At 44.0% G+C, this 16,117-nt stretch overlaps 1 protein-coding gene across 5 annotated transcripts in view; it reads left to right on the forward strand.

Moving 5' to 3' along the window:
- pacsin1b (protein kinase C and casein kinase substrate in neurons 1b) overlaps positions 1-16,117 on the forward strand; it is a 221,166-nt gene that overhangs the window by 160,528 nt on the left and 44,521 nt on the right. For all 5 annotated transcript variants that reach the window (XM_055654464.1, XM_055654468.1, XM_055654467.1 and 2 more), the window contains one exon: positions 14,975-15,131. In XM_055654464.1, the coding sequence (XP_055510439.1) occupies positions 14,975-15,131 (157 nt within the window). The remainder of the gene's footprint in view (positions 1-14,974; positions 15,132-16,117) is intronic.

The raw sequence follows: 16,117 nt of genomic DNA on the forward strand, positions 1-16,117 counted from the left end.
GCAACTAGAGGGTGAGATCCCATGGAGAGTTGTCGTGGTGCCTGCTACCAGTAAACTGACAAGCCACTCCTAGCGCAATTATAATGCTGCAGCTCAGTCTTTCATCTACATGAAGGCTGGACAGGAATTTCCAGGACGTTGGTGATTGTAGCAGTATTATACGCTACACCAGTCCTTGAGCAATACCGCCCCCATTTTCCCATGGTGGAGAGGTACTGCTTTTTTGTTGATTCTTGATAGGCCGCTGTGATCATGTTTATGGTCCTGTCCGTCAGCCCAGATCTTAGCATGATGGACTTATGGTTCAGAGACTATGTCAAGGACCACAGGGACCCATGGCTGTGTAGGCCAATCAGGTACTTCCAAGACACCTGATGCTTATGTATTTTGTATTTTGTATAGGATACATATATTTTGTATATGTATTTTGCATAGGACCCGACTGATGAGGCAAGAGGGGAAAAAACATAGTAAACAATTTTCCCCAATTCAGCGAGTAACGTCCATTGCTGCTGCCCCAGGTGTGGTTCCCAAGCAACATATGTTGGAAAATTGGTGATGGTTGTTGAGTCTAGATGCAAATAGATCGATATCTGATGTCCATATCTTATAGTAATATCAGCAAACATTTTTGTGGTCCAACAGCCATTTTGTGGTCCAACAGCTGTCATTGAATTTTCATGACCTGGTGTCTGCCACTGTATTGAGCTTACCTGGTAGGTAAGTTGCTGATAGCCAAATATGTATGTTAACACACCATTGCCAGATTGTATTGGCCAGATTGACACATGATATCGATTTTATTCCACCCATATGATTAATATATGCCACCACTGTGGTATTATCAATTTGTAGGCGGACATGCAGATGGTGCATTGTGAGCAGTAGGCTTTTAGCCCATGAAACACACCCAACATCTCTAAATAATTTATACCCAGTGTTTTTAGTAATGATGATTCCTAATGTTCCATCAACCTCCAGTTCTGGATATAGTGTTAGTAGCTCCCCAGCCATGAGCGCTGACCTCCATTTGTAATGTGAATGATGGTTACTAATAATGATGGGCTGGAACTATACCAAATATTTCCTTTCATCATTATAACTCCAAATTGCTTTGGCTGGTAACTGCATAGGTTGATCAAAGTGACCTGCAAGGTGTTTTAGCTCTTGCACTTTTGCCCTTTTTGAGCTTTAATAATGCAAGGTCCAAACTGAGTAGCTGGAAATGCTGCTACTAGTTTCCCAATTACTCTTGCCACCTGTCGGATAGATGGTTTATTTTGTAACAATTAATTTTGTTGTAGGCTTCCACCAAGTCTGCTGCTTTACTCTTTGGCAATGTTACAGACATGTGGATAATGTTAGTTGTAAATCCCAGAAAGTCCATAGTTATAGATGGCGTCAACTTAGATTTATCTGGATGGAGATGGACCCCAGAGTTTCAACCCAATGTTTGGTAGCTAAAACTGCTGATTTAGCTAGTTCCAGAGTTTTTCCCCCACAATTGATATATCATCAAGATGTGCCTTGGCAATATGTTTTGTTTCCTAAGTATTGCCAAGGCCAGTTTTAATATCTTGGTGAACAGTCTTGGGGCTGAAGTTTAACCCATTAGGCAATGCTATATACTGCCATAGTTGCCCCATCCAGTTAAATTTTAGGTATCGACAATGATCCCTAGTATGGGTACTGAATAGTATGCATCTTTTGGATCAATTCATGCCATGAAGTATCCCCATGAAACTAATTGTTTTGGCAGTAACAATGTTTCCACAGTGGTAATAACCTCCATGTCTCCCAAAACAAGTGTAACATTCCCCTGTTAGTACAGGTCCTACACCTTTTGTGTTCTGGAAGGAACCAGATCTACCTACCTCCCTGGTTGCCGGTGGTACATCCCCTTCTTCAACTTCTGCCTCTTCTGTGGAAGAGGCGCTGGAGTGCGGGGTTGGCATGTTTTCCATGAGGGTCGCTCTGGGCCTTGGCCTAAAAAGGACCTTTGTGGTTGCTGCGTGGCCCTCATGCTTTCACCAGCATCCTGGTGTTGATGCATGCTGGTGGATGCATAGGGGTGCTGCCGTCTGAGGTGTGTGGGCTGCCCGTTGCTGGTGACGCTGTCATGAGCCCGACGGCTTTAAACTCTTTGTCGAGCTATTTTACTTGTTTAGACAAGTTTCCCCTCCAAACAGCAGTATCTGCGATTGTGTTGCAGCTATTTCGCACAGCCCTGCAAATTTGGGGTTTAGTGCAGGTTTACTGTGCTCTCACAAGCAATTGATTTTATAGTGGGTATTGCGGAGCAATGTCAGTCCTGCTAAGTGTCCGTCATCTCTGTACCATCGTCTGAACGAGCAACCAATGATATGCCCGCTGTCAGAAGTTTTATAATCTTCTGCAGTTTGACCTCCTGGAGTAAAGTTCACAGGAGGCATATACTTCTCCGTAGTTTCGTTAACCACCTGGTCTTGCAGAGGATGGAAGTACAGGTAGTCGATGCTGGCCGCCAGCTTGGTCTGCAATGGTACTCCTGATTTTGGTGATCCGCAAATTTGGTGACCACTCCCAGTAGCTCCTTAGGATCCTGCACCCCCAGCACACTGCTGTTTTCTTCAGCCACGTCCCCTTCTTCAGGACCAGCCCAGCCCTGGTCCACAATGCTCCCCTCTGTCGAGGGAGATGCATTGTTTTACAGCCCTCGATAAGGTGCTGTTATGGGTGTGCGAAGACTCCCATAGTGAGCTTGCTCCATCTCCCAGAGCAAGTCACGCCGCTTACGCGGGAGAGGCAGAACCTCTCCTGCACTCAGGCAGCGCATCCTCCCGACCGGACTCAGATGAGTGTGATCGTCCGGGCTGACTCCTGCTGGGCTTTGCCTCCAGCCCGCTGCGCTGATTTGAACTGTACAGCTCACGGCGCTGGATTCGGCTTAGCAGAGTTGGAGTCGGTAAATGGACCTCAGCAACCGCTCCAAACGGTCACTTCCACTGCCCTTGGGCAGAGCGTCCTACTGGCCGTACTCCCCGAGTCTATCGGCCGGACCGACTCTTGTTCTGCTTGCCTCCAGCCCACTGCGCTGTTTCTGGGTATACAGATCGTGGTGCTGGGCTCAGCTGTGCAGAGTTAACGTGTCTTGTGGACCGCTTGTGCAGTCCCGGTGCCGCTGGTCGCCCCTGGCTGTCGGGCTGTCGGAACTTTCACAGTTCCCCGCAGCCTTTGAAACGCGACACGTTTTTTCTTCCCCTTGTCCAAAGTGCTGAAACACAAAGCACAGCAAGGGGAAGAAATACGACTTTAGAATAAATTTTTCTTACTTTCTAGGTCCGTTTTTCAATTTTGCCGCGGGAGCGCTCTCCATCCCCGCCCGTCGCTGTTGCACTGCGTGAGACGCTATGTCGCGCATGCGTGCTGGCGGGGTCTTCACGTAGTCACTCACGTGACTCCAAAGTAAAATGGCGGATTATAGGTTGGGTGATAGTTTCTCAATACACATTAGAAACTTCACTCCACTTTAACCATTATGTTATTGCTATCACAGTCCCTTTTTGATAGTTGAAAGCATCTAATAGGAATAGTAATACTTTTATTGTCACACGTGACTAGGCACAGTGAGATTCTTTGCTTGCAGACACAAAGTATACAAATAGCGGCCACCTATAGCGCTGACAAAGATACAAAGAACGTCAGCTCCCCCTTTTGTTCCCCACCCCACCCCCAGCAGTTCCCCCGTGCCGGGTCCCCATTGTCCTTTGCCCCCCCCCCCCCCCATTGTTCTCCCTTCACGGCAGTCGCCCAAAGCCAGGTCCTCCATTGTTCTTCCCCTCCCCCCTTCACGGTGGTCCTCCATGCTCTCATCGACCATCGACCGCAGGTTGACCCACGAGGCATCGCCACCTCCGTGAGGCTTCACCACCGCTGAGGCCCCATCGTCACGAGGTGTCACCACTGATGCTTCACTGTTGTCGATGCCCCACTTCACGGCTCCGCGGTGCCGACCTGGGCCCTAGCCACAGGCTGCGTCGGCCGCTGTGCCTGACCCGGGCTTCTAACCGCGAGGCCCCAGCCAAGCCCCGACCCGGGCTTCTACACGATGATCTGGGAGGCATCGAGACCACGGCGCCTCGATAAAGGCCTCCATCCGCGATCCCAGTCCACAGCCTTCTGGCCGCACGGCCCATCAGGAAACCGTATATTATCATGATAATATGCCTTTAGTAAATCCCTGCAATTTTGCACCTCATATCTTTCCCCATAGTTGGTAGTGTAAAGAATAGCCCCAGCCATTGCGCTATATAACCAATTCAAAAACAGATTCTATCTTGATTGCCTCAGAACAAAATTCTCTCCAAAATTTATTCTCCTTTTAAATCCAGCCACTTATTTTCTTTCCCTCCCTCTCTTTCCTGAACTCCTTGTATAGGTCCACCACTGGTTTTCCGGCACCCTTAGTTCTACAGCCGCTGGTTGGCGCAGAAATTCGGATGAGGTTGGGATCAGCCTTGGCAACATATTTTCAGGGGGAATTCCGGGGGGGATTTCAAGTGCACTTTCGTAATTTTGTCCGGAATAAAGAAGGTGCCATGCCTACAAGGAAAATAACTAAACTGATTATTATCTGAATGGTGTCATATAGGAAAAGGGGAGGTGCAACGAGACCTGGGTGTCCTTGTACATCGGCCATTGAAAGTAAGCATGCAGGTACAGAAAAAGCAAATGGCTTGTTGGCCTTTATAGCGAGAGGATTTGAGTGTAGGAGCATGGAGGTCCTACTGCAGTTGTACAGGACCCTGGTGAGACCACACCTGTAGTATTGTGTGCAGTTTTGGTCCTCTAACTTGAGGAAGTACATTCTTACGATTGAGGGAGTGCAGTTTGGGTTCACCAGGTTAATTCCCGGGATGGCGGGATTGACATATTGTATGATTAAAGAATGGATTGATTGGGTTTATATTCACTGGAATTTAGAAGGATGAAAGGGCATCTTATAGAAACATATAAAATTCTTATGGAATTGGACAGGCTGTATGCAGGAAAAATGTTCATGATGTTGGGGAATTCCAGAACCAGTGGTCAGTTTAAGAATAAGGGGTAGACCATTTAGGACTGAGATGACAAAAACACTTTTTCACCCAGAGAGTTGTGAATCTTTGGAATGCTCTGCCACAGAAGGCAGTGGAGGCCAATTCACTGGATGTATTCAAGAGAGTTAGATATAGCTCTTAGGGCTAAAGGAATCAAGGGATATGGGGAGAAAGCAGGAACAGGGTACTGATTTTGGATGATCAGCCATGATCATATTGAATGGCGGTGCTGGCTCAATGGGCTGAATGGCCTAACCCTGCACTTATTTTCTATATTTCTATGTAAACTAAACAAGTTCTGAAAGTTACTGCCTGATTTATCTTATTTGGTTCTATCAGTAGCTTGCTGTTTATTTCCACATTGCAATATACATAAGGTGCAAAGTTGCAGTTCATGCTCAGTAAACACTGTTTGTGTTAAATGCACTCATTTGGTAAGCTCTCCTGAATGTACAACCTTCTGGTTGAGAGGAAAGTCTCACCTCAGAGATTTGAGCATAAATCTAGCCCATCACTGCAATGCAGTATTGAGAGAGTACTGCATGTTATGTCATGTAGATGTTAGGATGACTGCATGTTAGGATAACAGGTTAAACCAACACCACTCCTCCCCATTCCCTCATTCATTTGTTTTTGCTATTGCAGGTAGATATGAAATATCCCACACATGATTTTAAGGGAAAGCAAATAAATTATTTGTAATTGAACACCTTAAAGATAGATTTGATTGCCGTTCTCACATTACAACATATATATTTCTCAGAACAGTAATTAAACTTCCACATTGCAAAAAACTCTTCAGAACATCTGGAGATGCATATGTAAAGTGTACAGCAGAAAAATCTTGAGCGTATCTGTTTTTGTATGTTACTATTAAATAAATTACTATGCTTGATTTCCTGGTTAAATTTCCATCCACCAATTAATTTATTTACAGAGACTATCCCACTGCCAATGTTGATACCTCAATGTACACAAGAACTTGCATTATGCAAGGACAATTCTTCGGCACTGGGCAGATCTTGAAAGGAAGGCATGGTTTGTGTCCTGCAATTCTTAAGAATTTCTGGCTTGGCGAACTATAACCATTTGACTCTTTATTGGCTACTAGTTTAGTGATTTGGTGTGAATTAAATTTGAGAGCTTCATCTTCCTGCTGCCCCCAGAGGAGGCTAGTTGGACACGCTGGTTCCTCCTGTTGACCCTCAGCACCAAGGATATGGAGCTAAGCCTGCAAACTCCACCTGGGGGATCGAGAGTGTGGTGTCGACTGATTTGGTCAGCGTGAGGAAGCACTGTGTGATTCTGAGTGTTTAGCTGTGTGACCTTGCTGTGTCATTGTCTGTTAACTTGACAAGTCAAACAACTTGCTGTGGCTCTTCAGTTGCATGGTGATGCTGTTCCAGCAAATAAAGAATTGATGGTTGGTTGAAGATGAACTGTAATGATTTGGTAGATGCTGTTGAGTATTAGATCAATTGTTTTGGAATGGGCTGTGTACATCCACACTGGGTCAACATACTCGCTTCCATGGCAGATTAAGCTGAAAGTGAATGTCCTGGATGTGTTTGCCAATTTATGTTTATAAGCTCATATACGGTGATGTTCTGGAAGATGACGTCTCTTTATTGTCTACATTTGATCTTGAACGAGAGCGCATGATACAGGTTCACTCCAAGGTAAACGCAATTCATCAAATGAGTCACGCAGACATAATATTAGTTAACCTTCAGAGCTTTAATTGAGAGACAAAAGATGGGATTAAAATAGAATATTTTCTAGAATATTAGTTGTCAGATTTTTTGCTATTCTAAATAATCTAAATATATACAATCTTTGTACAATTATTTTAGTTTAGTTTAGAGATACAGCGTGGAAACAGGCCCTTCGGCCCACTGAGACCTCGCCGACCAGCGATCCCCACACATTAACACTATCCTACACACACAAGGCACAATGTTTACATTTATATCAAGCCAATTAGCCTACAAACCTGTACGTCTTTGGAGTGTGGGGGGAAACCCACACAGGTCATGGGGAGAATGTACAAACTCTGTGCAGCCAAGCACCCATAGTCATGATCGAACCTGTGTCTCTGGCGCTGAAAGTCAACTCTACCTGGTGCTGACTTTCAAACACCACGGAGCCTGGGGTCTCTCGCCGAGGTCGCCAGCTGCGGTCTCTGGGGACAAAGCGGCCATTCCAGACACTCCAAGCCGCTGAGGGGTTTTCTCCCGACGCCGGAGATCCATCATCCGGCGAGAGGGCCTGTAACATCGGGCCACCATTGCGGCGACTGCGGAGGCCTCAAATAGGCCCCGACCTCGGGTGATGACAGAGGAAGAGGACTGAACTTTTTAGTGCCTTTCCTCACAGTGGAAAATTTGATTCTGTTGTGGGGGGACGTTCATGTTAAATTCTATAATGTGTTGTGTCATTTTAATTTTTTTATGGATGTATGGATATTTAATTATTTCTTCTATGTAAAGCACTTTGGTTTCAATGCGAGTTGGTTTAAACGTGCTACATAAATAAAATGTACTTACTTACTTACTTACTGCTGCACCACCATGCAACGCTTTAGTTATTAAGTTCCAGGATCTAGACTTGGCAAACAAGGTCAGCATTTATTGCCCATCCTGAAATGTTCATGAGAAGGTGATGGTATATGGTGGTGACCAGCTGGTTCTTTTTGTCTTTCCACTGACTGGATAACACGCAACAAAAGCTTTTCACTGTACCTCGGTACACGTGACAATAAACTAAACAAAGAATTCAGAGGCTTGATTGGTGACTCACCAATTTTCCATTATACTCTAGATTTGTGCCTTGTAGATGGTTAAAGGCTTTGTGATGAGTCACTTGTAGCAGCATATTTGGCTTTTGTAGCCATGGTATTTGTGTGGATTCAGTTTCTATTCCGTTTACCAAACTGGATTATTGAGGGACGGTGCCGTTATTAGATAAAGTTGGTTGAAAAATTCTTCAGATCGGGTAGGTTGTTAACTTCAAAGAGCAGGAACATCTTTCCACAGATATGGTCAACATATATTTCCCCACGATATACTGTCAGAATATTTCTCCCACAGGATCCTTTCTGCAAGGCCTGCATATAGTAGGCATCTCTCCATGCTTTTGGAAAGGAAGTGGAAAGTTGCTTTCTGAACTGTCAAAGTCTCTGTGACATAGGTATTCTCTTTATAATGGTTTTTATTTAGTTCGAGGGTTTTAAACCACAGCTATGATGCAATGAAGATGTATTTCCAAATCAGAATGATGTGTGACTGCAATGTGACTTTCAGGGGAGATTCCCAGGACTAACTCTTATCCTTCCAGATACTCAAGGCTGTGGGTTTAGGAGGTGCTGTTGAAGAAAGCTTAGCAAATTGCTGATGTACATCTTGTAGATGACATATCCATCAGATATGATTCATCAGTGGTGGATGGAGTACCAATCCAGTGAGATGGCGCTAAGCTTGAATGTGTTATTGAACAGCTTGGGAAAGGTTTCAGATAATCGTGAATTATTTGTGTCAATGCCCAAATTCATGATCTGCTCACAAAGCGAGTTCAGTTACGTTTGTGCTCAGAGTTGACCTGGTAATTCCATTGAATGCCACAAAGAGATGGTTTATTGTCTCTCTTGTTGGAGATGATCACTGACGAGAACATATGGCATGAACGTTCATTGCCATGTGTTGACATATATCTGAATTGGTCTTAATGAAGACAAAGATTGAAGTGGGCAAAGATTTCTGTGTTATCCATGGAGTTGCAAATGGAACCCAATGCTATATAATCATAAGCAAGCGCTTTCAATTTGATGAAGGCCCAGTCATTGATGAAGCTGCTGAAAATGGTTGCCCAGGATAGTGCCCTCAGGTGGTGCAGTGACACATGTGTTAGTGCTGTCCCAGAGACCAGGGCTTCATTCTGATCTCTGGTGCTGTCTTGTATGGAGTTCATCTACTCCCTGTGACCATGTGTTTTATTTTATTCCCCTGGGTGCTTCAGTTTCCTCTCTCGCCTGTATGTTGTACTGGTAGGTTAATTGGCCACTGTAAATTAGTGTAGGAAGGTGGCAAAAGAATCAAAGTGGGTCCACAGGCATGTGAGACAGTTGCCAGTCACCATGGAAATAAGGGGTAGGGAGTGAGGCTGGTGGGATTGCATTGTGGAGAGTCAGCATAGACCTGAGGTGCCAAATGGCCTCCTTTATTGTATAACAAGTAGTAAGGGCTGGTGCCTGTTCCTCAACAACGACTTGTATCCTCCCTTATGCATCATATGGCTCCAGTGACTGGAGGGTTTCCCTTGACAGCCACTGATAGTGTTACTGGGGGTTCTTGATGCCACTTAATATGAAGATGAATCATTCTCGCTTTCTGGAATTCAGTTCTTTGACCATCTTTAGACCAGTAATGAAACTCTGGCAGACTCTGATCGGACCATCTGTGAGATGGTTATTGTCGAGTATCACTAACTGTGACACCTTCTGTTGAGAGATTAAGTCAACAGGACGATAGTGACCGATTTGGGTTGACCTCTTTGTGGTCAGAACATTTCCAGACAATATTTGTTGATGACATTGGGACGCCAATGTTGTAGATGTATCAAAAGAGCTTGGTTGGAGACAGGCTTCAGAGCATTAGCAGCAGAGCTGCAATGATTTCATAAGCCATGGTCTTCCCCTTAACCAGGGGATGTGGCTGTTTAACATGGTATGAATCAAAATGGTTTTCGTGATTTCGGGAGGAGACACAGGGAGATTCCTGTAAAGGGGCTGTCCTACTTGGGCAACCTAATTGGCGGGTTTAGAAGAGCTTAGGAAAATTTGAAAAGATATCATGTTGAAGACCTCCTTCGACTATGTAGAAGACCTCCTTCGACTATGTTGAAGACCAGCTTCAACTAGCTACGACTAGCTAAGACTAACTTCAGAAAATTGGACACCGAATAGTGGAGTGAAGACAATCTCCTTCGACCTCCCTTCGACTATGATGAAGACTACCTTCGACTACCCTCGATTACCTACGACTGACAGATAATCGAAGGTGGTCAAAGGTAGTCGTAGATAATCATCACCATAGTCGAAGGGAGGTCGAAGGGAGGTCAAAGGAGGTCGTCTTCACTCTCCACTATTCGGTGTCTAATTTTCCTGATGTTGGTCGTAGCTAGTCATAGCTAGTCGAAGCTGGTCTTCAACATAGTTGAAGGAGATCTTCTACATAGTTGAAGGAGGTCTTCAACATGATATATTTTCAAACTCTTCAAAACTCGCCAATTAGGTCGCCCAAGTGGGACAGCCCCTTTTCAAAGACCTCCTACGACCTCATGTCGACCATGCTGCGAGTGTGAGTCGATGGCAAACTCGCCAGAACTCATGGATTAGGTGGCCCAAGTGGGATAGCCCCTTAACTTCAACGTTAGCCACCTGGCACAAGAACAAAAGATTACCTGTTGGAGGTGAGAATTCTTGTGGAGTCCTCTGCATCCAGACATGCAGTATAAACAGTGAGAGGGAGGGTTGTGGAAGGGTTCAGCAGGTAGAATGGGAGAGGAGGGGAATGATGGGCAGTTGGAGCCAGGTGGGAAAAATTGGGGGAAGGTAGAGACAGAGGCTGTGAGGACGTAAAGTGGAATAAAAAGGATCTGCAAATGCTAGTTTATATAAAAGATAGACACAGAATGATGTAGTAACTCAGCACTCCCAACTCCCGCCACCCCCCTCCCAATCCTGCCCCCATCAGTCTCCCTCCTCATGGTTCCACTATCAACTTCCTGCCCCTGCTTCACCCATCCTCCACATCTCTTTATATTATCCACCTCCCTTTGACAATATCAGTCTGAAATGTTGACCATTCCTTTGCTTCCACAGACGGTGCTTAATCCAATGAATTCCTTCAGCAGTTTGTTTTTTTTTTGCTGCAGACCACAGCATCTGCCGTCTCTTGTGTCTCCAAAGAAAATACAAAGTAGTTTTTTGTTTCCCTCTTTGTACTCTCACCAAAAGCTGTCGGGTCTTCTGGTAGCTATGACGTTTTAGACTTGGCCTACTCAATCTGTAGTTGGTACCATCATAACTACAGACAACGGAATCATTTGTCCAGAGTTCAACTTGTGCTGTTGCTATCCTTTCAAATGGTCTTCAACTTGCCAAGGAAGAGTTATAGATGGCACTGAGCAAGTTTTCTTTTCTAGTATTTAAGTTGAATCCATGAAACTGAATGAAGTCAATCTGGAGTCAATTTTGAGAATGGCAGCAGAGATGTGGCGGTAGAGTTGCTGCCTTGCAGTGCCAGAGACTCGGGTTCGATCCTGACCATGGATGCTGTCTGTACGGTGTTTGTATGCTCTCCCTGTGACTGCGTGGGTTTTCTCTGGGGAGCTCCGGTTAGGACCCTCATTCCAAAGATGTGCAGGTTTGTAGTTTAATTGGCTTCTGTATGTTGTCCCTAGCGTGTAGGATACAACTGGTGTACGGGTGAAATTTGGTTGGCCTGTATTCAAATTGTATCACTAAACTGAACCAAATTAAACTCCAAGGGTTGTGTCAATGTTACAGGTGACAATGTCTGCCTTTGCAGTAAGGCATACAATGGATAGTGTGATAGATGAGACTGGGGTATTGACTGTGAATATTACTGTGTCAAGCTATACTTAAGTAGTCTGTGGGACAGTTCTCCTGATTAAGCTCAAGTACTCACATGTTAATGATAGGGGATTGCAAGGTGTGCTTTAACTCATCATTCACTGATATAGTTTGAGGCATCTCACTGGTGTTTATTGCATTTACTTAAAAAGAAAGGGAAGTCAGTTACAAGTGAAATGCAGCATAATTGTTGCCTGAGCAGGTGCCCAATTTTACACATTGGAGTTTGCATGCTGTGTGTAGGTTGAAGCACAGATCTTGTCTGTCTCGGTGTAGGAAGGAACTGCAGATGCTGGGTTAAACCGAAGATAGACACAAAATGATGGAGTAACTGAGTGGGACAGGCTCCTTCTCTCCAGAGATGCTGCCTGGCCCGCTGAGTTACTCCAGCATTTTGTGTCTATCGGGTCGGGAACGAAGGGGGGTCTTCTTCTTCCCCCTTCTTTCCCGACCCCATCCTGGACCAACATTTCTCCAGTTTTTCCAGTATTATTATGTTAATTAAATATGTCCTGCTATTATTTACTCATAGCAAGATGGCATCAAGTGGGACATATATCCATGGGAACAGTTGCATTGTTAGATCATTTTCTAAAACAATATCTGTTATTCATATGTAGGAAGGAACTGCAGATACTGGTTAAAACCAAAGATAGACGCATAATGCTGGAGTAACTCAGTGCGTTATTTCAGAATTTTGTGTCTATCTGAAATTTATACTTTACATTTTCTATTCAATGAAGAGGACTGTGCTGAATGAATGAAAGGTTGCAAGTCTGGAATCTCTCCAGCAACAGTGTTGGAACCCAAGCTAGTTTTAAATAGCAGCACTGATGTTCACATTTCCACTCTAATGCTCTTTGCAGTGTGCATGCCAGGTTTATCTTGTGCACCTAGTTACTGTAAATTAATTTTCTGCCCACGTTTCATAAACATTCTCGGTGTAACTGTTTTTATTGGTCGTGCTCCACAGTGTTCTTTTATTTAATGGACTCTTAGTTTACGGAAGTGGCCCAGATAGGTCACCAGAGTGGTGCAGCTTGTAAGAGCCACTCCATCTCGGTGCCAGAGCCCCCGGTTCAATCCTGACCTTGGTTTCTGTTTCTGCGGAGTTTGCCTTTCGCCATGTGACCACGTGGGTTCCTCCAGGTGCCTCAGTTTCCAACCCACATCCCAAACATGTGCAGCTTACTGTAAATTGCTCCAAATGTGTAGGTTGAATCTGAAAGTTCAAAAAAAGCAAAATGTTATAATTTGTTTAGTTTATTGTCACGTGTACCGAGGTACAGTGAAAAGCTTTTGTTGCATGCTTAAATGTGATTACTGCAGGATTAGAATAAATGGGTAGTTGATGGTCAGCGCAAACTCAGTGGGCAGAAGGGGCTGTTTTCATTCTGTTATGTTATAATCTCACCATCCCATGCAATGAATCTGCTCTTTTTATTATACATCACTCATCCAGTTTTTACATCTCACTAATGACAGCAGAAACCAGCTGGACAACAAGGCAGTCTTCCACAGCTCCTGTGTTTGAAGGTTTTGAGTTATGACATTATTTACAGCCTGCAATTATTAGAGTCATCGGGTACCCTTGTGTATTGATCACAGCACAGAGTCCATAGTCTTCTATACCAAGGTGATTCATCTAGACGCTTCTTAAAAGTTGCGTCAGCAATTTGGCTTCAACCACGCTCCCAAACATGTCACTCCAGGTACTGACACCTCACTGAATGAAGTTGGTCCTCTTCATATCTGCTGTAAATATCAAATCTCCATCCTCTAGCTTTACCTACCTCTGATAAAGGAAAATGTTTCCTGCATTCTACCCTATTTATAGCCCTCATAATTGTATCCACATCTGTCATGTCCCCTATTAATCTTCTCCTCTCCAGAGAAAACAGACCTAGCTTCTGCCGCCTCTCATCATAACTGAACTCCACCCCAGGCAATATCCTAGTGAATCTCTCTGCACCTTCTCCAGTGCTATCACATTCTTCCTATAGCACGGTGACCTGAATGACAAGCAGTATTCCAGCTGAGGTCTGAGCAAGGTTTTTCAGAATTTGATTATGACCTCTCTACTTCTGTAACCAATGCCCTGATTAAAGGAGGCCAGTCCCATATGTAGACACAAAATGCAGGAGTAACTCAGCGGGTGAGGCAGTAAGTATGGGGATTGGCGTCACCCATTCCTTCTCTCCATAGATGATGCCTCACCCGCTGAGTTACTCCAGCATTTTATGTCTAACTTCGATTTTACCAGCATCTGCAGTTCTTTCTTACACAGTATCCCATATGTTATTTGTCTGTGTTGCTACCTTTGAGAAACCATGGACTTGTATTCCAAAGTCTCTCTGGTCCTCAATACTTCCTAATACCCCACCATTCATATCTTAGCCTCATTTGCACTCCCAAAAAGCATAATCTCTGGATGTGTCAATTAAAATCTATTTGCCATTTCTCAGTTCATTTCACACATTGCATTGATATATCCCTGCAGCCTACTTTCCACACTATCAGGGTTTTTTTTACACAGAGGGTGGTGCGTGCATGGAACATGCTGCCAGGGGTGGTGGTGGTGGAGGCTTGTGGCACTTAAGAGGCATCTAGATAGGCATGTGGATATGCAGGGAATGGAGGGATAAGGATCATTTGCAGGCAGAGGAGTTGAGTTTATGTTGGCATTATGTTTGGCACAGAGATTGAGGGCCTAAGAGCATTTTCCTGCACTGTACTGTTCTATGGTCTATGTTAAATTAGGTCAGTAAATGAAAAGGCAGTAACCAACTGCTCAGCCTGGTGCTACTGCCTCAGGAGACGGTTCTCCTATTTTTCCTTTAATAGAGGGAGCAGTGATTTAAGAAGCAAGGTCAAACATTCCATTTAAAGCTGGTCAGCAGGGGGGGGGGGGGGGAGGGGTAGTGGGGCATATCTCTGTCTTCTTTTTTGTGTCTCACTTCTTCGGCAGTTCAGGGGTCTTCTCTCTTTTTTGTATTTTTCTTGTTTCTCTTCATTCTTTCCTTTTTACTTTTTTCCCCCCCGATTCACTTATCAATTTATAAAATGTTAAAAATGAAGCTGTAACGGAAATTGTATAATTGCTATGCCGATTGCTTTATTCTTGTAGAATCGCTTCAAATAAAATAAACATAAAGCTGGTCAGAGAAGGAAAAACAGAATAGCTGCAAAGTGAAAGTTTTTATAACTCCGCTGGTTCTGATGATACTCTCCACTTTCTTTGTAGATCGGCAATTACAAGCGCTCAGTCAAGCGCATTGACGATGGTCACAGGTTGTGCAATGATCTTATGAACTGTGTTAATGAACGGGCAAAGATAGAGAAGTCCTACTCTCAGCAGCTGACCGACTGGTCCAAAAGGTGGAAACAGCTCATTGAGAAAGGTATGTGGACTATTATTGGGCTTGGTTTGAAAATATAGATGCAGTATAATTCCATGATCAAAGAGATAATTTTATGTATTGGAATATTTGTAAATGAATATAAAGGGCTGGTGATTAAAGGAGCTGAAATCCTTGCTGCTTCTGCTTATAAACTATCATAAATATTGTAACCATCTCATATCGGTCGAGAGAAAATTGCGGGAACAATGTTCACAGTACATCTTGCAGCTTTATCATTTGGTAGACTTCTTTTATTAGTTGAGTATCTCCAAAAAACGTAAGTGTGTGTATTGCTAATGTCCTTATGTTGAGCCAGAAGTTGAGTGGTTGCGATGGGGAGATATTTGTAAAAGGTAACTTCACTGGAGCAGTATCCGACTATTGTTGCATTGTTTATAGGTAGCATTTTAGGCTACATATAAACAAGAGTTTTTGGGACTCTGTAGGAAGGAACTGCAGATGCTGGATTAAACTGAAGATAGACACAAAATGCTGGAGTAACTCAGCGGGACAGGCAGCAGTCAGAAGAAGGATCTCAAGCCGAAACGTCACCCATTCATTCTCTCCAGAGATGCTGCCTGTCCCGCTGAGTTACTCCAGCATTTTGTGTCTATCTTGAGTTTTTGGGACTATAGATTTTATTTGTTTTTCTCTCTTGTTCAGATTTAAAGACTGTAAACTATTGACAGTTGCTGTTATGGAAACAGGGCAGGAACAATATTGTAATATTATTCCAGTTGCCAAACTGAAATGATGTACTTCACTTCACTCAGTTATAGTCAATTTTGTATTCATCGATTTTATTCCTCTGTGTCTAACAAGGACAAACTTGATGCTTATCCTTATATTATCTTGAATAGATGGTGGTCGGGGCTGTCATGAACACCTGCAGCCCATGTATTAAAGCCACCCTTACCGGGAATAACCCACGATTATTAGTCAATGAGGTTAAAGGGTTTGTGAACTATTTCCAATTCACAATAGCA

This window comes from Leucoraja erinacea, chromosome 24, assembly GCF_028641065.1.
Source record: "Leucoraja erinacea ecotype New England chromosome 24, Leri_hhj_1, whole genome shotgun sequence".
NCBI classification, from domain to species: domain Eukaryota; kingdom Metazoa; phylum Chordata; class Chondrichthyes; order Rajiformes; family Rajidae; genus Leucoraja; species Leucoraja erinaceus.